Raw genomic sequence first — 24,113 nt, 5'->3', positions numbered from 1 at the left:
TCGGACAAATTCGACAGATCAGCAGTGTATATTAGGGTTAGTGTAATGTATTGTAATAGATAGTAATACACGGTAATACATGTATAGCCAGATCTCAAACAGACATTCCACTTGGCTCGGACGATCGCAATGCGCAATGAACTGATTGTTCAGCTCAGAATCATAAATCGCCATCCGAATTCATGACTTTGACATTTCAATCTCAGATGATGACACTCGCAATATGCTGGATTCACCCCCTTCCTTGCTGATGGGCAACATCACTGCATTAGTGCTGGCCTTTCTACTCGCTCTGCCAGCCATATCCAGTCTTGTCCGTTGTCTCGGTCGACTCTCTCACGCAAAAGATCAGTTTGCGACCAATTTCTATACAGATCGAGATGGTGAAGCGGCAGCAGATGCGGTCCAGGCTGTCACTCGGTGGAGGCATCGGGTTGCCATTGCTATCATCCTCGTTGGGACGTGTGGTGTTGCTCTAGCACGGGCGATTGTCACCCCGACACAGGATGGATGGACTCATTTTGGGATTTCGGTGTGATGCATATTATAATATTATACCAGTTTCAGAAGCATTTTACTGATGGCGTTAGACTCTCTTGGTGGTCCAGAGTGTTGCTCTGCTGCTGGAACCGCACGCGGTTGCTCGTTTCTCGCTTGGATTACAGATCAGTGCCAATGGTTTGATTGCAATCATTACATTCTTCTTCCAACAACAGACACCGACCAGCTCTGTATATGCCACTTTTATTGCTGTAGAATGCAGCTGCTTGATTCTCACCTCCCTCTTGGGTCTGCTTCTCCCCCGCCGTCCAGATGTCTGTCGGAATGGCACCGTGGTCGATCGGGAAAACTCGACTTCTTTCCTCGGCCGAATCACCTTCAGCTGGGCAGCGACAGTGATGATCCTCATGGGCAGAGGAAAGGATGTCGACGTGGATCAACTACCTGAGCTGGACCATGACAGCCGAGCAGAGAATCTGCAGAGATCGTTTTCCCAGGCCAAGGAGAACGTCCAACGGAAGGCAGCTCCCACAGCCGCCATCCAGGCCCCGATGTGGAAGATTCTGCTTCACGCACATCGGCACTACCTCCTGTTGGAATTCGTGCTGTGTCTCATCCAGGCGGTGGTGGCCTTTTCGCCCAACCTGTCGCTGCTGGCGATCCTGCGTTTCCTCGAAGGACGAAGTGAGCATGGGTTGCAAATCGCGGAAATGTCGGTGATTGCTGTCGCACTCGGTGCGTCCATGATGCTCTCGGCCTTTATGGAGAATTGGCTGTATTGGGTGGCGTGGAACAAGATCTCGGTGCGCGTGTACGAGCAGATCTCCATCATCGTCTACAACAAAGCGATGCGATTGACTGGCTCCAGCAGCCCAAATACCACCGCAGATGGAGAGGGTGAGAAGGACGCAGACACGCAGAATGCCATCAACTTGGTCGCCGTGGATGGCCAACGCATTGCCACGTTTGCCACCTTCTGCTTTAACCTACTGCTGGCGCCGTTGAAACTGGTCGTTGCCTGTGTGCTGTTGAATAGTCTCCTTGGGTGGCAGAGTCTGCTGACGGGCATTGCCAATCTGGTCATTCTGACGCCGTTGATTGTCTTGTGTGGGAGGAAATATGCCGCCGCCGGCAGAGACCTGATGGGAGCCCGAGATGGCAAGATGGCCATCCTCTCCGAGGTGCTGCAGGGCATTCAGCAGGTCAAATTCGCCGCCCTGGAAAGCAAGTGGGAGAGGAAGATCCACGAGCTGCGCAAGGACGAACTGGCGGCGCAAGGCCGGGTGTTTGTGTGGAACGCAACCACCATGTCGCTATACCTGCTGGGCCCGATCCTGCTGGCAATTGGCTCGCTCGGCATCTATGCCATCCGCCACAATGGCTTGACATCGTCGATTGCTTTTACCGCCATTTCCGTGCTGGCTACCATTCAAATATCCCTGGGCATGATACCGGAGTTGCTTTCGAATATGCTGGACGCTCTGGGAAGTATGCGTCGTCTGGACGAGTTCTTCATGGCGCCTGAAAAACAGCCCAACCTCACACCATCGACCGACATTGGCTTCCACAATGCCACGGTTGCATGGCCTGGAACCGCCACCAAAGACTACCTTCCTTGGACTCTGCAAGAGCTGAATTTGGACTTTCCCCGCGGAGAGCTGAGCATCATTTCCGGCCGTACAGGTTCAGGGAAGAGCCTGCTACTTGCTGCCACTCTTGGGGAATGCGACATTCTGCACGGAGAGGTCAAAGCTCCAGTCCAGCCCCATCACGACGACATCTGGAGTGTATCCACCACAAGCGAGCGGTGGATTGTCGGCTCGGCGGTTGGCTATGCTGCCCAACTACCGTGGATTGAAGCAGCAACCGTGAAAGAGAATATCCTGTTCGGACTCCCCGTCCACGCAGAGCGCTACAAGCAAGTTCTGCACGCCTGCGCTCTCCTCGCCGATTTGGAAATTTTCCCAGACGGAGACCGCACCGAGATCGGACCCAACGGAGTCAACCTGAGCGGTGGGCAGAAAGCTCGAATCGCCCTTGCCCGAGCGCTGTATTCTCGCGCGGGTATTCTCATTCTGGATGATATCTTCAGCGCGGTCGATGTGCATACCGCTCAGCATCTGTACAAACATGCCCTGACCGGGCCTCTGGCTACAGGTCGAACTCGCATCCTGGCCACACATTACGTCGGGATCTGTCTGCCTGACGCGGAGTATATCGTTCACCTACAGAATGGCATGGTGGAGTTTGCTGGGAAACCGAGTGAACTGCAGGATAATGCGGTCCTGGAGACTGTGTTGAATTTGCAGAGTGTAGATGGTGATGAACCTTCACAAGTAACAATGCCACAGCAAGAATCGGATCGACCTCGAAGCGCAGAAAGTAGGCCTGAAAGCCAGCATAAAGCACAGGCTTTTGTTCAAAAGGAAAAGGGAAGGACGAGCGTCCCTGTCCTGCAACTCTTCCATCAGTATATTTCCGCGAGTGGCAGCTGGCATCGATGGGGTTTGCTGGTATTGGGCTATCTTTCATACACCGCACTGACTCTCGGTAGAGTAAGTATTTCCACTCCTTTGGTCTGCGTCTACTAATCGAGCAGAACTGGTGGCTGCGAACCTGGAGTGGCCAAGGCACAGGTGCCTCCGAGCAAAGCACCATCGATCCCAGTCTGAAGTTCTACCTTGCGGTCTACATCGCCATCGCCGCCTGTGAATGGATCGTGGGTTCATTGCGGGTCTGTTTCGTCTTCCTGGCCACCCTCCAAGCATCCGAATCGCTCTTCCAAGAATGCCTGCAGGCCGTCTTGCGAGCACCACTGCGGTGGCTGGACACCGTCCCTCTGGGCCAGATTCTGAACCGATTCTCCGCCGACTTTAACCAAGTCGATTCCAGACTGTGTGCCGATTTGACGCTCATGTTGAACACGGGCATGGTCTGCGTGAGTATCGTGGTGGCTGGTTTATTTGTTAATCGTCTCCTGATCATCTTCACCATCCCTCTTGCGTTCTGCTGGGTCTTCTTTGCCCGGCAATACCTCATCGCCTCCCGAGAGGTCAAGCGGATCGAGAATATCAGTCGCAGCCCCGTCTACGAGCAGATCAACACTTCTCTCACCGGTCTCTGGACGATCCGTGCCTATGGAAAATCAGACATCTACATCCACGCGATGCAGGACCGCATCGATCGTCATGCTCGCGCCTTCTGGACCCAATGGCTACTCACCCGATGGCTTGGACTCCGTGTGAGTATGATCGGAGCCATCTTTGCGGCCTGCGTTGCTCTCCTGGTCACGACGCAGGGGAAAATCGATGCCGCCACCGCTGGTTTCACGATCAGTTTTGCCGTCCAACTGACGGGTGCCATGACCCCCTGTATCCGGTCCTACACCAATGTCGAGCTCGGAATGAACGCCGTCGACCGTGTGCTGGAATATTCGGACATTGAACCCGAAAACTACGAGGGAATCGACCCACCCGCAGCCTGGCCCACGAACGGCCGAGTCGAAGTGACGGATCTGACGGTGGAATACGCCCCCAGTCTACCCCCCGTTCTCAGGGGCCTCAACTTTGTCGTTGAGGGTAGTCAACGTATTGGAATCGTCGGCCGCACAGGAGCAGGCAAATCCTCCCTTGCTCTTGCTCTATTTCGATTCCTGGAAGCCAGCGAGGGCCAGATTCTCATAGACGGCATCGACATCTCAAAGGTGAAGCTGGCTCACCTCCGCAGTCGACTCACCATCATCCCTCAAAACCCCGTCTTATTCTCCGGCACCATTCGCTCCAACCTCGATCCCTTTGATGAAGTCGACGATACCGACCTCCTCGCCGCCCTGTCACAAGTTCGCTTCACCCCCGAACCGTTCGATTCACCAGAACCCAGCGACGACGGATCCACCACTCTACCCCCCGCAGTGGACTATCTCGAAACCCCCGTCTCCCAAGGCGGACTGAACTTCTCCCAAGGCCAACGCCAACTTCTCTGTCTTGCCCGCGCCATCGTCGCCAACCCCAAAATCCTCATGTTGGACGAGGCCACCTCCGCCGTGGACCACACGACCGATTCGCAGATCCAGGAGGCGTTGCGCGCAAAGTTTGGTTGGGAATCATCTACGCTGCTGGTCATTGCGCATCGGCTCAGTACGATTGCTGACTTTGATCGCATTCTCGTCTTGGATAATGGGGCGGCGGTGGAATTCGGACATCCGAGGGATTTGATGGAGATGCGGAATGGAGTGTTCCGGGGTATGGTGGATGAGGATGCGGAGAGGGAGAAATTGATCGAGGTTATTTATAGTCAGCCCTAATTAAAAGAATAAGATATAGAAGTATCCTTTACTTATCATTACTAATTATAGGACGCCCAGCGTTCTGTCTTACTTTATTATTAACCCCCCTGGTCGCTTCCAAAGTTCCACTTGAGGAATGCTTTTATAGCACCAGTTTAACACACTGGAAATCTTATCTTTTTATTTTCTATATTAGTTACTTTCCATTCGTAGTGTTCCCTGGATCGCTTATAGTTCTTAATGTGAGATGACGGTGCACGAGGAAAATAACTAATTATTTGACTGGAACATTTAATCAGTCTAATATAAGCCCTAAACTAACTATTACAAGTTTTAGGTGACATGGTCTTCTAGCTCAGTCATAGGATATAGACCTTATCAAGAGACTACTAGGTATACCATTTCGGATCAATCTTGCCCCAAATTCTGAACAATAGAACTAAAAAATTGTTCCCCATCACTTCAGGACCTAAAATCACAAGCGTGCTCACGAACATGGAGGCTGCTGCTGCAAGTGCCCGCATCTTCTTGATAGGGAGTAGTAGTGTTAACCACTTTAGAAGAGGCGCTATGGGCCTATGGCCAACCCAGCCGTCTAAACCTCTGGACCAGGCATAGGATAGTCCTTATAGCTACTATAGATACTAAAGTTGAATAAGGGGTTATCTTTCTTATAAGCACTGGGAAACTCTATAGTAGGTCTGGGAGCTCTATTCTAATACTAACTACCTTGACTTACGCACAGCTGAGCCATTAATCAGTGATTCAGTATCTACTGGAGAATGGTGAAAGGTAGGTGAACCGTGAAAGGTGAGCTTATATACAGTAGAGCTTAGCCTCTCTAACATAAGTAGACTGGCGTTTGGCCAGGTTAGGTTAGGTTAATGGGGTCAGTTATACGGTTATACCTAACCGCTAGGTTATGGCTAGGTTACAACGGTTAGGTTATAACTTATGCCACTCTACACCAGTCTAATATTAATATAGAAATATTTGATTTTTTTTTATTTTAAATAACTAGATAGATCTCTAAAATTTATTCCTCAATATCAGAATAAAAATTAGATATAGTATTGGTAGATAAAATCTCTGAATAGCTTCAAATTTTGTGTTAAAATAGGAATTTATATTGAGATAAGGCAGACCAAGTTCCAACACACCAAATGGCGGGTGGGTCTGCTGACCTAAGAGACGGCTAGCGCGGAATGTTTACATTGTATGTTATGTTTGGTATGTACTATTATTGGCTGAAGCCACTTTGATTGACTGTTTGCACTGTCACGGCTGTCGATTCTGATTGGCTCACACCACTATCCCCGTAATTCCGCTGTTTGATAAAGCTTACAAACTGAGGTATGCGGAGCCCTAGGTCAAGGATAGACGATGCTAGATCTTGTCAGGAAGTTTTCTTTGAATTTCCTCTTTAAATTCTCCCAGAGAAGACTTTTGTAACTTGTATAGCAGCTTAATTTGCATTCCGGGGCAAAAGACCACTTTGGTTGTGTTGGTGTATATCTTGCACTCATCATCTTCACTTTGATACAATTCCGCAGTGTACAAGCCAACTCCGATACAATATTGAATACAGACGTTTATCGGGTATTTCAAAATGAATTCTCGACTGATAAGGGCGCTTCAGCACCTCATACAGGAGGCTCATGGCCATGTCTCTCAACCTCCATCATGTCACTCATGCTCGCACCAACTGAACCCCGATTATATTTCTCAGATGGAAACTTGGCCACAGCTAGAGACAATGAGACGACTGTTGTGCCAGCGGCCACCGATCCCCGAGCTACCCACAGAAATCCTCGACGACATTGATGCAGTCATCACATATCGGAATAATAAAGCAACGCTGACCTCAGCTATATCGATCACCCCGAGCATTATATTCAAGCCCAACAATCACATGGAAGCAGGGAAATCTAGCTCTAAGACGATCAACATATCTCTGTGGAAAGGCGATATCACATCATTAACTGACGTTACAGCAATTGTTAACGCTGCAAACTTTCAGCTTCTCGGCTGTTTTCGTCCAGACCACCGCTGTATTGACAATATCATCCACTCTGCTGCCGGTCCACGTCTTCGCGATGCATGCAACTCTTTAATGCTTAAGCAGGGGTATCCAGAACCGGTCGGATCTGCTAAGGTTACCCCGGGCTTTAATCTACCAGCGCCATGGGTGCTGCATACGGTTGGCCCGCAGGTCAACTCTAGGAAAAGCCCTGGAATATTGCAGCAGCAACAATTAGCAAGTTGTTACAGTTCTTGCCTGGATGCCACCGAGTCACTTCCTGCACTTCCGGACGGCCGTAAGGCCGTGGCCTTCTGCTGCATCTCAACAGGATTGTTTGCCTTTCCGCCGGACATAGCCGCCAAAATTGCCCTGGAGACCGTGGTGCAATGGTGCTTGGATCACCCGACCACATCAGTGACCGATATAATTTTTGACACATTCCTGGAGCGAGACTACGAATTATATCAAGCGAGTATTTCCGAACTCAAGACTAGCCTTGCATCCTTGGACGATCAAATATCTTTCCCACTGAGGCCACCTGTTCAACACAAGGCGCTCATCACCCCTACCATATCCAAGGCGCGAAGCTGGCTCCAAGAAGCAGACTACCTGATTATCTCAGCCAGTGCTGGTCTCTCAGCAGCCATAGGCCTTGACTATACCTCCACCTCTCTTTTCCAAAAACATTTCCCAGGGTTTCTCCACCTCGGTCTAGGACGGTTATACGACGTGTTCGGCTTCAACGACTGGGACAGCCCCAACCAAAAATGGGGCTACTACTTCCTCCACCTAAACATGGTCCGGAACTGGCCTGCATCGAAACTCTACGAAGCCCTGCGTAAACTTGCGGCCCGCTTCGATAACAGATACTTCGTCCGTACATCTAATGCAGACGGCCGATTCGTGGCGAATGGATTCCCAGCAGAGAAGGTATCCACCCCACAAGGCCAATACCGATTACTACAATGCTTCGCTAAATGTCGACTCGACGCCATATTTTCTTCCGACCCATTTGTAGACGCTGCGTTACCTTTCATTGATGCGGAAACTCAAGTCCTCACGGATGAAACAAAAATCCCTGCATGTCAATACTGCGGCGGCGAACTAACACTCTGTGTGCGTGGAGGGGATTATTTCAACTCTGCGCCCTTCCGTGCGCAGGAGCGTAAGTGGAAGGGATATATGGATGACGTTGCCAGGAATATGGAGGGTAGGAGGGCTGTTATTCTTGAGCTGGGTGTCGGGCTCAACACGCCGGCTGTGTTGAGGTGGCCGAATGAGGAGCTGGTGGAAGACGTTTCAAATCCTGGTTTCCGGCTTATCAGGGTGGGGATAGGGGCTTCTGGATGTGCGCCTTGGGATTTGGAGGAGCAGAATTTGGCTATTGGGATTGAGGGGGACTTGAATTTGGTTGTGGAGGCGTTGGTGGACTGAAGACTTCTATTGCGTTCATTCATGTATAGAAAGACAGACAATACCAACTACCATTTCCTAAGCGGTGCTTCATACTTGACCTGTAAACTATATATCGAAGATTATCAATGCCACGTATCATGTTCTAGTTACCCTGTGTAATCAAGGAGTAAGTTGGTTAATTGGGCTTCTCTCGCCACCAAGCTACGTAATTAAAGCAGCCTGGAGACGCATGATAGAGTCACAATGTATTAAATAGATGAATAATGGGTATACATGCATATCTTCAAGATATCGTCACTTCTGTATTGTGACAACAATGGGGATATGTCACAAGTACAGTGCAGGTTAGTGCAAACAAAGCAACGTCCGAACTGGCAGAGTGTCAACTACACCCTTCTGCATCTTGCAGTTGCTTTACTGCAGCGCTTGGTGCCTCTCAGGGTCCATCTGGGGTCAGGGTGATAGGCAGGGGCTTAGTTCTCAAAAAACCCGGACTGTTTCAGAGGCCTATCGCCGATTATGCCAGATCGTTGGAACTACCAGTCGATTCTACTGGAATCCATGAAGCGTCAGGGTATTATACCAATGACTTATTTTGTTATTGCAGCTGGGATTAAGAAGCGGCGTCCCAAAGAAGATTAGCGCATCTTTCCAAGAAAGAACATGCAGGAGGTTATATTGAACTGTTTTTGAAAACTACTGTAAAGCCCACAAACTTCTTTCTTTCTAAAACTCCCACTACCCTTGCTGTAAATCACACACTGCACACCTCCTAAAGCGGATGCTACGTTTTCTAAGTGTTTGTTCCTATTGAAACACCGCCCTCATGGAGAGCACTATAGGGTCGCGTGAGACTACCCCAGAAACTCACCCAACCCAAGGGGTTTATTTCTCACGCAAAACCATCGTCGGCATAATCGATGCCCTTATTCCTGGATGCAACATTTTGGCTATTGATCCTTTACCGCATGGCAAATCATTCAACAATCGCATCTACTTTTTGAAGATATATGTTCCTGAAGACCTGCTCGTACATGGTCTAAAACACGGGGCTGTTAATGATTTGGTGTTGAAATTGAACGGGAAGTTCTTTGACCAGACGAAGAGCGAAAATGAGGTGTCCTGCTTGTCTCTTCTTGAATATTTCGTACCCGAGATACCGTCACCAAGGATTCTTGCATGGTCTGATGGCAAGAATTCCATCATCCACAGATTGACTTCCGCGGGGACCCTAGCAAAAAAGGAATTTGAGGTTAATTCCGAAGCCGATGGCCAACTTCAGGGCTGGATCCTAATGACTCGACTTCCTGGAGTTCCCTTGTCGACGTTGAAATTGGATACGGACAAGCTCAAGGTCGTCGGCGAGCAACTAGCGGACATAGTCTACCACTGGAGAGAGTCACTACCTACTTGGGCAAGCGCTGGAAACCTCGAATGTGGAATTCCTCATACGATGGGAGAAGCTCCAAATTCAGTAGAAGTTGCCGGTTTGCGCATTGCGTCTTCTTCATATATGCCTGGTTTTGGTGTCAAAGTTGTTGAGCCTATCATAAGCCAACTTCAGTACTACAGAGTGAGGCTTGAGGCACGGCTCCAGAGGCTTCAGGAACTCGATATATTTGCTGAAAATAGGCCTTTAATAGCTCCAATCAGAGCGTTTATCGCCATTAAATTGCCGCAGCTCGAAATATGTAATGAGACAAGTCGTTTCCTTTTCACACACTATGACCTCTCTCCACGCAACGTTTTGATGTCTGCGGATCACACAAGGATCACTGGTATTATTGACTTTGAGTTCTCTGGGTTTTTCCCTGAATTAGATGAATTTGTCAATGATACTGTGGCAAATGAGGGCGACTGGCCTGATGCTTTTTACGAAGCATATTTGAGTAGGCTCGAGGCCTGCGGAATGAAAACTTCAAGAAAAGGCATTAAAGAACAATGTTGGAGAGAGGCAACATCGCTTTCTCGATTGGAAGACAACATAGCGCCCTGGTGGCTTGAGAACCTGACACCAGAGGACAGGAACCAACACTCGGAAGACCTCCAGAAGTCCAAAAAAGTGGTTCTGGAAGCCATTCAGCTACTTGGTGCCGGCATTTGATCAAGTTTCTTTCATCAAAGTCTCTATCCCATGGGGTCGCTGATGTTGGTGCCTGGGTTGTATTGATGCTGTGTGAGCAATTTACGCTTGAAGACGTTTTATAATTCCATAAGGTAACATTCTACTATATACCGAGAAATAAAAGAGAAGTGGCAAAGCCGAACTGCTTATCTGGCAGCTCAATTAGTTTCAATATTCCGACCGTGGAATGGGTGACGTTGTAGGAAGCCCGAAGTCGTCATCAGTTGGCAGCCTTCAAGATTCGGCTTGGTAGGTGTTAATTCCGGGTCAGCATCGATCGGAATTAAGCTCAAGGACTTAATTACGAGGTAAGCCGTAGATGTATAAATAGCCCCTAGCCCACAAAGGTCTTCAACCTCTACTTATATTTCTCTATCATTACATTCCACAATTTAACCTACAACATGCGTCTCATTCTCACAGGTGCCACCGGCATGGTCGGATCGGCCGCCCTCAACCATGTTCTTTCTCTCCCGCCGGGGGAAGTATCGCACTTGTATATCTTGAGCCGGAAATCTGTGCCCATCGCTGAGGATCGGCCCGACGTTACTGTGATCGAGCATAAGAACTTCAACGAATACAGTCCTGAATTGTTAGAGAAGTTAAAAGGAGCCGATGGCTGTATTTGGGCGTTGGGAATTTCCCAGACACAAGTATCGAAAGAGTGAGTACAATTTATACTATTTTAATAACCTGATCCGACAATACTAACGTTCATGGAACAGTGAGTATGTGAAAATCACCATGGACTATCCATTAGCAGCAGCAAAAGCCTTTTCGGGATTATCGGATTCTTTTAACTTCGTATATGTTTCAGGAGAAGGAGTACGTCCCATATATCGCATTGTGTTTGGCTTCGTCATCAAGCAACTAACAAGGACTCAGGCAACACAAGAACCAGGAATGTTCACTCCATTCTACGGTCGGATAAAAGGCGAGTGTGAAGCGGCATTGATCGCTCTATCCAAAAAGTACCCTAGTCTGAAGCCCTACTCCGTCAGACCTGGGCTCGTTGACCCGGCCTACGACCCGGCGACACTGGCATCTGTCATGCAGCGGCCGGACTTCACTGCCACCAAAAAGATGCTCTTAGGGACTATCGGTCCCCTCACAAGACAATGCTATTCCAAAGGTGTCTCACCGACGAAGGACCTCGGGCGCTTCTTGACAGACCTGGCTAAGGGAAACGGACAACCACTTACAGGAGAGGGAGTCAGTGGTGGTGGATGGATTATATCGAATGCTGCATTCCGGAAAGCGGCCGGTCTCTAACCCTATCTCGCGGCCTCAATTCCGTGTTCTATATATCATATATACCCAACCCTATCGCAACATACAGAACCCAACCCTAATACAACTAATCTCACCTCCGATATCCATAATGCCAATCCGCCCTCCCCAAATCCTCCCTAACCTTATAAACGCCCTCCGCATCATCCAAAACCCCCATGTCAACCTCCACAACACTCATCCCCTCCCCACACCCTTCCACCCTCCCAACACACCCCATAAACGGCACCGCCACCTGCGAAGCCCCCGCATAACCCTCCTCCTCCCCACCCCCAACATTACAAAACACAACCGCAGCCGTATTCTCAAAAGCCCGACTAACAACAGCCGCATCAACAAACATCCTCTCCGACTCCGGATTCCACTTCCTCCCCACCACCCCGGCATCGTCCAACTTCCAGTAAGCAGGCACAATCACCATCTTCGCCCCCTGCATAACCAACTCCCGAAACGCCTCCGGAAACGCCAGATCCCAACAAATCAGCAACCCGACCTTACCCAACGGAGTATCAAACGCGACATGGCCCGAATCCGTGGCTCCGCGGTCCACGAACTCGCGTTCCGGGATCCAGAGGTTCTTTTTCTCGTACCGGCCGCGGACTTTCCCCGTGTTGTCGATGAAGTAGGCTACATTCAGGAGTTTTTCCTCCCCCGTGGTAGGGTCGGTGTGTAGTTCTGCGATGGAGCCGGGGACGATGTTGATGTTGTATTCTTTGGCGAGGGCGCTGTAGGAGGACAGGTGGGTTGCGTAGTTTGCGCAGCGTTGTCGGATGTTGCGGTCGTGGGTTGGGTGGAAGTCTGCCAGGTGGAACTCAGGAAGGACGGCCAGTTCGGCGCCGGCCTTTGCGGCCTTCTGGATGTACGATTTTGCGCGGGCGTGGTTGTTTTCTATGTCGTGGGGCTGGGTTGAGAAAGAGTTAGGGTTAGGGGATGGAGAATGAGAGGATTGAGGGGTGAGGTGAGGGGTTGGACATATGACATACCTCCGGGTGGAGTTGGATGAGGGCGATTTTAACCATTTTGATTCTGTTTCTGTCTTTTGGCTTTCTTTATCTTTGAATTGTGTGTATATGAGCAGTGTGGCTTTTTTGTTATAGGGTGTTGTTGTATGGACATTTCTGGCTTTTATAAGCGCATAGATTCCGCGCTGGATCTAGATCGTCGGCGGCGTATGTAACCCTATCCGTACGCCGAGGGACTCGCATGAACCTTGACGGCTTCAGGGAGAGGATGTTACTTGTTGCCTGCTCCGAGGTTGTATTGGGGGTCTGGGGTCCGCGGAACACCGAAAACACGTTGGTGGAGTCATCCCGGGCGTATCTTTTAACAAGATGAGGAAGGATTGACCTTGGGTGCCGATTTGTTGATTAGATGGCTGAATCTAGTATATTTACTTTTGTACTAAAGTTCTGTGACTAGGATTAAGTTAGGGAATGTCGATATTTGTGGTGCTAATTCAGTAAGCTAACTATAGTTGAGTAAATGATATGTAAGAGCAAGAGTAAATGTGGATTAGATGATGTGATGGCCTGTATATAGAGGCGAGGATTAATTTCTTAGATCCATCTGGCGTTCGGCGTAGTATCGATATCTCTTTGTCGTCATAACCCGGAACCTCTTTCCAAAGTAGATAAAGACCAGATTTCCCGACAGGATTACAGTAAGGATAAGCCCAAAGGTTATATAAAAGCCACTCAATCCGACGCTTGCAATCCACGGGGACAGAGCAAAGACGAAGATCGTCGAGATGAGGTTGCGGATGAAGGTCACCCCAACGAGGGAATCTGCGATTATCTATCAAAGAGGGACCGGTTAGTACCCTTGGTCCTGGATTAATCAATGTTCTATTAACTTACATCCGTATATGCATCGGTAAGGTATGTCAAGGCTACGCTATTAGCTGGAATAGTTCCAAATATGGCAATCCCCAACCCAACGGCCACCAGCGGCCAAGGGGATCCGTTGTTTAATCCAATGCCGAACATGAAAAGTCCGGCTGGCACGAATGGTATGAAAGCAATTGCAATCCAGAGTCTCATTTCAGGCTCGAAGACACCCCGGTTCCTCTTTGCGAGATATAGGACAAGCGAATCGCTAAGCCGTCCGGATATCAGAACTGCTATACTTGTACCAATGAATGGCGGCAGTCCCATGAGGCCGATTTGTGAGGCGTTGAAATTGTAAGGTGGCAGGGTCATGTACGACGAGAGAGTAGTCACTGAGACAGTCACAGCGGCCGTCATGGCCCCGTAAACGACGGACATGAAGAAAATGGCTGGGACTGTGAAAAGAAGGATAAACGGTTCGACGCTGTGTCGAGCCATGCTGGCAAACGACCCCGGGGATGTTGACCATAAAGCCAGCTTTTGCCAGTAAGGCTTTACTGGAATTGAATGGTCTATCCAGTGGGTCGCGTGAGATCTCTGAGTCTCTCCCTCTTTATGTGCTACGTTGGCCTCTATTTCTGGGTCGGTCGGAGACTTCTTATCTCCACTTTTGGAAGATGAGGATATTTCAGCGGGAGCAACAGCGGGAGCAACACCCTCGAGGGTAGGAGAAAACTTTGTTTCCTCGTAGAGAAAGACGAAGGCAACAAGACCAGCGCCCATCAGTATGACCATCCACCACCAAACCCAGCGCCAGCCTTGCGAGGTAACAATGTACCCACCAGCCAGTGGGGACAGTGTAGCTCCGACCGTCATGAACCAGACATAAATGCTGTTCATGAGTCCGCGTTGGTGAACAAAGTAGACATCAGCCACCGTCATTTGTACAAGCACTTCCGCGAGAGCTCCAACCATAGAGCTCAATATATTGGCCGGCATGAGATCAGCGACCGTTTGCATTTTGGCTTGCCAAACACAAAAGGCACATTGAGCGATAGTGCTGAATACATAGACGGGTCGTCGACCGTACTTGAGAGCGAAGGGCATTAGAATCACGCCGCCGATACAAAGGGATCCGCACCCCGCGGCGTAGCTATCATTCAGGAGTTCAAAGCTGAAGCCCAGCTCCGCATTTAGCGGGCCCCAGGTTACAGTCGCCACGTCGATTCTGGTTGCTCAGCTCCGTGTCACATTTCGAGGGATAGCTCACAAGCAACTTACATTGCGAATACCATTATGACGTAGTAGGAGACTAAGCCGAAATTTAGATGTTTACGCCATGTCGGCCAGTTCTGCATCGCTTTGTTTAGCCTCGTGTTAGTGGTTGAGCTCTCAGCGACGCTTACCAAGGGGTCGTTAGGATCATGGCTAGGTGCGGGCTGCAAAATGATATCAGTCGTCTGACCATCCTGTGGAAAGTCTGAAGGACATTAGCTTAGGGTCAGACATAATAAGAATTAATAAGTACCAGACTCACCTTCAAGCTGAACCGTCCCGGGCGGCCAAGCTGGATCGGACGCTTGAGCTTGGTGCGACATTTCAAAGGACGTATTATATGCCCTACTAGCTGGTCTGAGATGCTCACAGACAGGACCCCTACGTCGAATCCGCAGGGCACATGTCAATTAACGGAGAAGTACATATCGGGGAGACAAGACACTGATATACAACGGCCTTTGGTGGCAATGCACATCGGGCAGACGAGAGACAGCGGACTAGGCCGATAACTCGATTCTTCGGGAAGAGTATATTTGGCCCTTCGTTGCCTACTACATTTCGCCTTGGTATACTGTGCACCAATTGGCTTTCCCATGCACGGAGACATAGTTAACACGGAGCAATTCCGCAGGAGGGGAAGAAGCACTCTTGTCCGAGAAGGGAAACTGGAAGCAACGACCAATGAACTCTATCAGCTCTTTCGTTTTAGTTATTAGTGACCTCAGTCTGATATCTCGGATGCGGGGAAATAAGCCAAGATAAGGAGATAAGCTTCGAAATCTGATCAATGGCATGTTTTTGCGCCTGCCAAGGCGAAAGGACCCGAGAGCTTTGAACTTTATTAGCCTGTTGTATCTAAAGTATGGGCCTGTGATTTAATAATTCGGCTACTGGTTTATTAACAGGTCGTTCAGGAGAGAACTGTGCTTCAAAGGAGTCTGTACACCTTAATAACAAGGAAGGACACGTCTATTTGCGAACCAAGTATTTTGCCGATCAGCACTTATCGCCATATGACTGACTTAGATGCTGGAAGCGTATGACGGAATCTTTTAGCTCCTCGGCTACATCTACAAGCCCAGGTAGCTGATAACCAAGATAATGAATGGCATACCGCTCAGTGATCGTAGGGTTTAGTGTTTGGTGTTGAAACCCTGAACTAAAAATATTCTTGCTGGTAGATTTATAGTAGGGCTAGGGTCAAGTTTCCACTTTTAATAGATATTTATATAAAATTCTCTAGCTCTATTACAACAAAAGCAGAGCCAAAGCAAGTCGAAAGCATCCTCTAGTATTGGATTACTCCGCCCAATGTTCCTGTTAGTCGACCGTTTGACCCGAGATTGCGTTATTAATAGATGCAATTCACTCTCCACCAACGCCTCCTCGTATAAGCCGTATCCTTGATCCGGCCAGCCGAGCAATGCCCCGGTCTTGGTAGCACTGTGGAAGCATGGAATGACAGACGCGGTTTGCCTCAATTCACAGGACCTTTAGAGGTGGCATTTCATATTTCATATCAGGCCCCACAGGCTGCCACTCCCGTATCCAACAGCTAGCATTGGAACTGGAGTGACATGTTCCTAGACATGCAACAAGTCTATGATACTCCCGTTCTATTCAGATCGGAGTTCCTTGATCCACCCGGACTATTTACATCTTCACATGAGTCATAACAGAGGCGGGCGCTCTTCTCGCGGGACATGCACCGTGGGTCAGGGTATCTTTCGAAAATCCAATGGCACTTATTTTCTGTTTTAATGCTCTAACCGTTACAATCAGTGTGGTCATCGTGCATTCAATTTGGTATCCTGGTACTATGTTTCATTGCAGTCCTAGGGCGACGTCATCAAGCCCGATTAACCTTGTCAACAGACACGAGGATTATACATTAAATGTGTTGGCTACGACTGAGAGACGAGTGCATGTGGTCGAAATTCCATAGATGTTAGAAACATAGAAGTGCCGTATGGGTACAAGGCTATAGTAAACTGAATGTGCATTTCCAAGATCTATTGACCTTGTCCAACAGAAAAAGTGTATTATCAGATAGTACCAATACTGCTATTGTCAGCCGGATTACTCCCAGTAGTCTGGAGAGTAAGCACTGCCATAGGTCGTTCCGCAGTATAGCTTTTTGCTGATAGAAGGATCACCAAGTCGAAAAAAGTAAACCAAAAAAAAAAAAAAAAAAAAAAAAAAAAAAAAAAAAAAAAAAACAGACAAGGGTCAATAAATCCGACCATCAAATATCCTTCCTTCACTTATTTTATGATATCAGTAAATTCCCATAGATTCCGTACAATGTTATCAGTCGCCACCGAGCCAAAGTTGGGTGACACACTAGCTTATTGCGTAGTTAAATTCCAAGGTAGTTGAATGACCTTATTCACATAGCGGCCATAGATCATAGTGCAGGGCTATAGCCTACATTTGGTTCATGTCTCCCATAAGGAAGGCTAAAGTGTTGTTCGGGTCCGCCACTGAGTTCGCCTCTGAGGTCTCTTCACTAACCGGTGATTCCTCTTCATGTTCGATCGATATGACCCACTGTGCAACTTGTAGGTCAAGTGTATGACCCTGACGATTAAATTTGCAAGGTTTAGTGCCCTTGCAGTTATCCTTCTGGCAATGATGACCAAGGTAGCATTTAGTCGAACGACAGCCTGCAGCCCTAGTGCACATGTGCTGTCGCATGAGATTCATCAAAACATTGAGACAAGCCGAGTCAATCGGACTGTGGTCAAACTCGCAACTAAGGTTCCCACATTCCCCTCCAAGGTGGTATTTGTTGCAGAGTTTGTGCCGTTTGGAGCGTTTGTTATACATCTCCCATTCTTCTTGAGACGGCATGGGGCAATAGGTGTCGATTCGCTCCCCATCCTTGTTGATTGCGATATATTCCTGAGGTTTTGAGTTCACCCTGGGAAGAAACCGGGAATAGTATTCTTGTTCCCGGAGCTTGACGGTTAAACTCGACGGTTGTGCCGGGCTATCATAAAGTGGTTTAGGGAAGTGTTGATTTGGCAATACGTGGAGCTTTGTGCAATCCTTGCCATATCGGCAGATACCCTATTTTCTCAGTCAGATGGCGTTCGCTAGGTGATTCTGCTAGGTTACCTTTTGGAAATGCCTGCAAACTGGTCTCGTAGCAGGAGCCGTATTGGTTCCACCCACAGGCGGCGAAGCGGAGGTAGATGTGAAGACCGCAGAAAGTTCCCTCACTGGTAGGTCTAGTTTATCATATTCAGGATGGAAGGAAGCCGCTTTGATTAGGGTGATACGATCAGCCTTGCCACGGTAGGGGGTCAGCAAGGAGAGATAGCCAGCATCGTGACAACCGGCAAAGAAAATATGCTTGCACTGATTATTATCCGCAAACAAGCGAAACATTTCTAAATAATGTGAGTGTACTGGTGCAGCGGTAGTTCAAGTTAGATCCTACCTCTGATCTTGTAGTCTGCACCTTCTTTCTTATCCCCCGCGTCAATGTAATCGAACAAGTCCTGAGAACGGGTAAAGCTGGAGGCAAATGGTGAAAGGGACCGTGCTTCATTACCAACTAGACCAGCGCGGGCCAAGGTCTTCGAAAGTCCTAGAATGTTGCTGTATACGCGAACCATAATTCGACATTGATCTGCCTGGCTTCCGAGTTGGTCATTGAGAAGTTCTTTGATGGAATCATTCAGGAGTTGAGCTGCTTTCGTTCCCCCATCCACCCCTGCTTTCACAAGGTGTTCTTTGAACTGGTCTCGTTAGTACTAACAGTCACCATTGCGGCCAGGGTTTAGCTAACAAGGCAGCCATCGCCATCCACCAATACTAACACGAATGGATTACGTTCCTAGTTTCAATCAGAGCTCGTCTCTTTATACGGCGTGCTGTCAATGCACGGGAACTACATACTTGTCCCCTAGCTAGTTTTTTATACTTCTCTCGGGCTTCTTTCTCCTCCTCATAGTCGCTTTTCAGTCGGTTGTAGTTATCCAACAAAAGATGGAATTGCTGTAAGAGCCCCTGGAGATTCTCATGATGCTGCTGGTTCTCGCGCAAGACATTACCCAGATGATCATCGAGGGCCTGGATCTCAGCGTCTCCAAGCATGCTGCTCTCTGTTATCTCGAATCGAGGTAACAAACAAATTTGATAAGCAACCATAAGCGGCTGCACTCACGGTGGAGGTTACTACAAGCCCACAAACATGCAAAACAGCAACAATGCAGGAGATACGAGGTATTGCACGACTGGGAGGGATGTGGATAGGAGAAGCCACATAACAATGAAGATGTTATTTTTGGTGGGTTGATGCGCAGTTGCCTGAAATAGTAAGCGGTGAATCGTGGCCCCCTGCTGTTCAATGTGGGGTTGACAGTCACGTTAAGTTTGCACCAGCCTCAGGCAGAGGCCATGGGCGCCTCGGCTGAATCCGTCCAATAGGCAATAGCTCAAGCCTTCATGGCATCTCCATTCATTCCATCCAGGGTTGCGTTGGCCTTCCGGTCCCATCCATTCAATATTCCCTCATCTTACATTTGGATCAATTAAAATTTTAGCGCATGCGTGAATGAAACATGATGAATCAAGCACGGAGTCCTGGTGCTACGATTGTAAGGCGTGCAAAAGTGAGCCTTGATTAACCTATGCGAGATCATCAAACTAGGCCTAGTATTATTCGGAAGTCAAAGAAAATGCTTATCGTTGTATACGTCTTCCTAGGCTTGCACTACCTGCCGACGTAAAAAGACAAAATGCGACGGCAGGCGCCCCATGTGCTCACCATGTAAAGCATTCAATTTACCCTGTGCTTTCCAGGATGTTCTGAGGCACTCCAGTCGAACTAGCCGGTGAGTCCCAAGGTCACTTTATGTCAGATCTCCTCTGACCCAATTACTGCCAGAGCATATGTTGAGGAGCTGGAGAAGCGCGTTCAAGACATGGAGATGCAGCTACAAGACCGAACTCTAGATGGCCCAAGGCCAGAATTCGTATCAGGAAACAAGAGGAACTCTCCCGACCCGTCTTCGGCAGCCGCTGGCACCAGTGACAGCGCTACTTTTCAACTTAGCGCAATAGAGAGTCGGCCTTATCTTACATCACCTTCCCGGTCTCAGCCGGAGGAAGGTAATGCTCAGCCGAATGCGGACCGTGAAGCTAATCAGGCTCCGTATGTCATTAACGCCGAGGGGACAAAGATGCGATTTTTTGGTAATATGGCCCTATGCCTTAGAGTGGATATGAGTTGACCTCGTCTAAGGAGCATCGTCTGGGTTCTCAATAGCTTCAGCCCAAGACTTGAATTCGCTAGAAGGCGAAAAACGATCCGGAGGGTTGATGGCTGCTTGTCAAAAATCAGCATCTAGATGGCAATTGTCCAGTTGGTATCCTCGCATTCTGCAAGGTGATCCTGGGCAGCGCACTTTCCAGCAATTACCTCCCAAAGCAACCACACTACAGCTGGTAGGCGAATACTTTGGCAGCTTCAATAGAATGATCCCACTGTTCGACGAGGCTACATTTACGAGGCTAGTGGATAAACAGTTCGGTTGGAATCCCGATGAAAACCCCTCGTGGTGGGCATCCCTGAATGTTGTGCTTGCATCCGCGTACAGGGAAAGGGCACAAAAGCTACCTGATGGAAGTGAGGAATGGAAGAAGTCAATGGGACACATCAGGAATGCCCTAAACGTGGTCATAGAATTCTTCATGCGTGCCGCGGATCTACTTGCTGTCCAAGCAATGCTAGGACTTGCGCTCCTCTTCCAAAATACACCAAACCCTCAGCCCCTCTTCATGTTTGCCGCAGCGGCCATGCGTCTTTCACAGTCGATTGGGTTACATCGCAACCAGACATTGGGACTATCTCCATCTCACATTGAGGAAAGGAGGAGAACATTTTGGGTCGCATTCATTCTAGACGCGGATATCTCTCATCGAACCGGGCGACCACCGGTGCAGGATGTGAACGATTTCGACACCCCGCTACCTTCGAAATTCCCTCATGACGGACTAGGAATTGTAAATGTCCGTGGGGTCCATCTTGATTACTTCCACCTGCTGGCGCGGTTTTCATTAATCCAACGACGACTACACGACCGTCTCTATACCGCCAGCGTTCAGACAAAGACCACCCGGGATCTGATCCGAGAACTTAGGACAAGCGAGGAGGATCTTCTCGAATGGAGGGCATGTTTTGGAAAGCACTACGATTCGCAAATGGCGTTCTCTAATGCATCTAATTATCATCTTCAGCATATCCTAAGATTGGACTTCGCCTACCATTGCTGTTATGCCAAGCTTTACCAACTCTGCATTCTTGCTAGGCGATCGATGGCGCAAGCTGCACAAGGCTTAGAAGACTTCTCAGCTTTGGATAAGGTAATAAATGATATCCTTGTGAGGTCTCTGGAATGTGCGAGGTCTGCAGTTCGTCTCATAGAACATGTTAGTGTATTTGGGCCTTGCTTCGTATGGTATGGTTATCAGAACCAGTCACTTATAATAAGTTCGATCTTGTGCTGACCTTTAAAGGGGCGTTATTTACTTCCCTGCCGCTGCATCAATGACCTTGTTATCGAATCTACTAACGAACACCTCTCATCAACACGCTATGTCTGATCTGGCCATGGCTCAAGAAACAATAAACCTGCTCTCTAAAGTTTCATCTGAAGAGCCAGGCACATATGTTGATTATATACTCGAACTGTGCTCAGAGCTAAAGGGTGCAGCCAAGAAGGCTGTAAGCCGAGCCGATCAAAACAACTCCCAGCGATCGATGGGGCATCTCAACAACACTCAGCCTTCTACAAACGAGACCGAGGATCCAGCAAGCGGACTTGCTGTACCTCCTCATCCAGGCTTCATTGCATCCCAACCCGGGGAGGTTAGTTCTATTCTACAACATTATGACATGCCCGTGGTTGATCCAACTTTTGACTTGGCCATGAATTTTCAATGGCCTGTTGCTCCTTTCTGGAATTGGGGCGACATGGTGACTGGCACATCTGATGAGGGGATAGACAATGGACAATTATTATAGTTTCCATCTGGGTGGTTTGTGGAAACGGTCTAGCCACGCCTGTACAGAACAACGGCTTTCAAATTACACGCTTAGAGGACGGGCGATCTAGTCGTATACTGATGGTGACAGTCCTCAAACCACAACTTAGGTGAGAATGGAAGATGAATTACAAATCGATTAGTATAATCAAACAATACAATGGCCGTCATTCCTTGTTAATTCGAACCGCTTTCTAATGCCAGTTGATGTTCCGGTCGTGGTAGCAATTGGGTACCGGGGGGCTTGTCCACCGGGGGGTTACTGCCTCGTCACCAAGCCTGACAATTGGCTTGAGCAAGGTTTGTCGTCCCCACGGCCCTTGGTCAAATGTGGTCATCAATGGTGAATCCTCATCCAGGTATCCAGGCCGGCCCTTTTTCCAACCAGCGATGACTTGGAACAGGATTTCAGTAACAAACTGATCTGGAGTTGATGGTACAAATCCAAACTTTTTGGCCGTCTCGTGAACCACATCTAGGGGGTACAGCCCGACCTCCTCTGCCAGTGCTATGTTGTCTGCGGCGACCAAAGAGCTAACAACATGGTACGAGCCTCCTTTAACTGCTCGGTCGCGAATAGCCATCATGGCCGCCAATGCACCTACTACACCAGTAGTCATGTCTGACACTGGCAATGGAGGTAAAACGCACTTCCCATCCGCATATCCCAATGACCTACCCATAACATAGGAAGAACCGGAGGCAGCATCGCCAATCTGCTGCCAGCCTGGGCGTTCAGCAAAGGGGCCATCTGGGCCATAGCAGTTCTCATCCACATAGACAATGCCTTTTCCTCGGTTCGCAGCTAATTTTAACATATCCCGCAGCCCAAGGCCTTTTCTGCCCAACGATCCATACCGGAATCCTTGAATGAACACGTCCACATCTGCGATAAGCTCTCGGAGACGGGTCATGTCCTCAGGCTTAGTAATGTCCAGGTCGATGGTACGCTTGCCAGCATTCAGGACGAGTTGCAAGACCTTTGATTATATAAGTGAGCTTTTGGGTCTATACGAATCAAGGGGAACGAGGGAGCTTACATTGAGATCGGGCAGTTTACTACAGTTGACTCGGATAACGTCCGCACCAAAAGCGGCAAGAGTCACACCGATAGTTGGGCCCGCGATAATGCGTACCATCTCCAGCACTTTGATCCCCGCCAATGGTCTCTCGTCTCCAGGAACCTTGGGCAAGAGCTGTAGAGGTGTAGGAGCTGCATAAGTTTCGTGTGTATAGTTCACATATGGATGCTTGGCGAGCTGTTTTCCCATTTCCGTGTTTCGCCATGATTCCGGCTTATAGCATATGCTTCCACAGAGACCGTGACGTACGTTGTGCATCTCAAGCTCATCCGGGCTCCATTGACGGATATGTTTCTGGATGTAGTCGTAATACTCGTTCGGTGCATTGAAGGTGACGTTGGTGTCGATTCCCATCGAGTCAAGAACTCGATTAGCATCAAGCGAGCCATGAAGTTGATACCACACGTTCGGATCCTTGGTTTGGTAGATCGCTGTTGTCCTACTTGCGAGACCTTGGCCGAAGCCTTGTTCAAAGTCACGGTCAAAGAGGGTGTTCAATTTGCCCGACAGCACTCTAGCTGGGATGTCAGATCCGTTGATATGCGTAGTCACTACCGAACCAAGCCATATTCCTGCCTGGTCAGTGTTGACCGTGACACTGCTCTCAGCCACCGGTCTGCTATCGCGAAGCTCCAATAATTCGTTCCCTACCACACCGCACATCGCGTGCAGAGCGGCAGCAACAATAGGTGCTTTGATGGGACCAGGGATCATGGGGTCCGGCTCTCCCTCGAAATGCACGGTATCCCATACTTCTTTGTTCTGGGTGAATCCAGGCGTCTTCGAGGCTAGAAATTCGAAGACTCGGCGAGTGTCATCGGGGACAGGAAGAACATTCTTATCGATGAAAGTTCCAGGTCCGTAGACATCTGTACCTGGGGTTGTCTCGTGAGAAAAGGCCATAGTGGACATGCGATTGAGATGTATGCAATTAAAAAAAAACCCGTACAATGAATATATAAGTCACAGGTGGCTACTACCTTCGAACGAGGCGCGGTCCTCACTTTATATCATCCACTAACATACAACGTTGCCTAGATAACCGTTGGAAACAAATCCCTCGGTGCCGTGGGGTTCCACTATTGGTCCACAGAGTAATACTTGATTTTGACTATGGACACTAGAAAGGGAACGGACCAGGATGAGAAACCACTACCAGAGAAGGGCAGCCTGTCACAGTAAGCCGGCGGCCCATGGGTCCTTTGTCTGAGATAATCCTTCCCCCTGGGTT

General features: G+C 48.9%; 9 protein-coding genes across 9 annotated transcripts; 5 read left to right on the top strand and 4 right to left on the bottom strand.

Annotated features, from left to right (window-relative positions):
- Positions 1-223: 223 nt before the first annotated feature.
- BDV38DRAFT_278906 (putative ABC bile acid transporter) lies at positions 224-4,804 on the top strand (the record flags this gene model as incomplete). The annotated part of the gene is made up of 3 exons (XM_032058858.1): positions 224-532; positions 591-3,056; positions 3,101-4,804. 3 exons carry the CDS (start codon positions 224-226, stop codon positions 4,802-4,804), a joined length of 4,479 nt encoding a protein of 1,492 aa, XP_031917614.1.
- Positions 4,805-6,395: 1,591 nt separating this feature from the next.
- Positions 6,396-8,243, top strand: BDV38DRAFT_296229 (uncharacterized protein; the record flags this gene model as incomplete). Its single annotated transcript, XM_032062890.1, has 1 exon — positions 6,396-8,243. The coding sequence occupies one exon, from the start codon at positions 6,396-6,398 to the stop codon at positions 8,241-8,243; it is 1,848 nt and encodes a 615-aa protein (XP_031917613.1).
- Positions 8,244-9,051: 808 nt separating this feature from the next.
- Positions 9,052-10,416, top strand: BDV38DRAFT_296227 (phosphotransferase family protein; the record flags this gene model as incomplete). Its single annotated transcript, XM_032062889.1, has 1 exon — positions 9,052-10,416. The coding sequence occupies one exon, from the start codon at positions 9,052-9,054 to the stop codon at positions 10,327-10,329; it is 1,278 nt and encodes a 425-aa protein (XP_031917612.1). The 3' UTR covers positions 10,330-10,416.
- Positions 10,417-10,746: 330 nt separating this feature from the next.
- Positions 10,747-11,668, top strand: BDV38DRAFT_189364 (uncharacterized protein). The gene is made up of 3 exons (XM_032052235.1): positions 10,747-11,014; positions 11,076-11,175; positions 11,236-11,668. Exons 1-3 carry the CDS (start codon positions 10,755-10,757, stop codon positions 11,620-11,622), a joined length of 747 nt encoding a protein of 248 aa, XP_031917611.1. The 5' UTR covers positions 10,747-10,754; the 3' UTR covers positions 11,623-11,668.
- A 45-nt stretch (positions 11,669-11,713) lies between these two features.
- BDV38DRAFT_278902 (carbon-nitrogen hydrolase family protein) lies at positions 11,714-12,659 on the bottom strand (the record flags this gene model as incomplete). The annotated part of the gene is made up of 2 exons (XM_032058857.1): positions 11,714-12,541; positions 12,624-12,659. The coding sequence occupies 2 exons, from the start codon at positions 12,657-12,659 to the stop codon at positions 11,714-11,716; spliced, it is 864 nt and encodes a 287-aa protein (XP_031917610.1).
- Positions 12,660-13,188: 529 nt separating this feature from the next.
- BDV38DRAFT_296226 (major facilitator superfamily domain-containing protein) lies at positions 13,189-15,064 on the bottom strand (the record flags this gene model as incomplete). Its single annotated transcript, XM_032062888.1, has 5 exons — positions 13,189-13,434; positions 13,497-14,694; positions 14,748-14,818; positions 14,873-14,946; positions 15,004-15,064. The coding sequence occupies 5 exons, from the start codon at positions 15,062-15,064 to the stop codon at positions 13,189-13,191; spliced, it is 1,650 nt and encodes a 549-aa protein (XP_031917609.1).
- A 2,107-nt stretch (positions 15,065-17,171) lies between these two features.
- On the bottom strand, positions 17,172-18,848 carry BDV38DRAFT_268352 (uncharacterized protein; the record flags this gene model as incomplete). The annotated part of the gene is made up of 4 exons (XM_032056754.1): positions 17,172-17,816; positions 17,865-18,139; positions 18,190-18,490; positions 18,651-18,848. 4 exons carry the CDS (start codon positions 18,846-18,848, stop codon positions 17,172-17,174), a joined length of 1,419 nt encoding a protein of 472 aa, XP_031917608.1.
- A 644-nt stretch (positions 18,849-19,492) lies between these two features.
- BDV38DRAFT_278899 (fungal specific transcription factor domain-containing protein) lies at positions 19,493-21,780 on the top strand (the record flags this gene model as incomplete). Its single annotated transcript, XM_032058856.1, has 5 exons — positions 19,493-19,524; positions 19,577-19,588; positions 19,642-19,949; positions 19,999-21,214; positions 21,273-21,780. 5 exons carry the CDS (start codon positions 19,493-19,495, stop codon positions 21,778-21,780), a joined length of 2,076 nt encoding a protein of 691 aa, XP_031917607.1.
- Positions 21,781-21,994: 214 nt separating this feature from the next.
- On the bottom strand, positions 21,995-23,785 carry BDV38DRAFT_278898 (CoA-transferase family III domain-containing protein; the record flags this gene model as incomplete). The annotated part of the gene is made up of 2 exons (XM_032058855.1): positions 21,995-22,780; positions 22,841-23,785. The coding sequence occupies 2 exons, from the start codon at positions 23,783-23,785 to the stop codon at positions 21,995-21,997; spliced, it is 1,731 nt and encodes a 576-aa protein (XP_031917606.1).
- Between the last annotated feature and the right edge of the window lie 328 nt (positions 23,786-24,113).

This window comes from Aspergillus pseudotamarii, assembly GCF_009193445.1.
Source record: "Aspergillus pseudotamarii strain CBS 117625 unplaced genomic scaffold BDV38scaffold_7, whole genome shotgun sequence".
NCBI lineage: Eukaryota > Fungi > Ascomycota > Eurotiomycetes > Eurotiales > Aspergillaceae > Aspergillus > Aspergillus pseudotamarii.
Note: the sequence above shows the minus strand (reverse complement) of the source record. Positions and strands in the feature narration are given on the sequence as shown.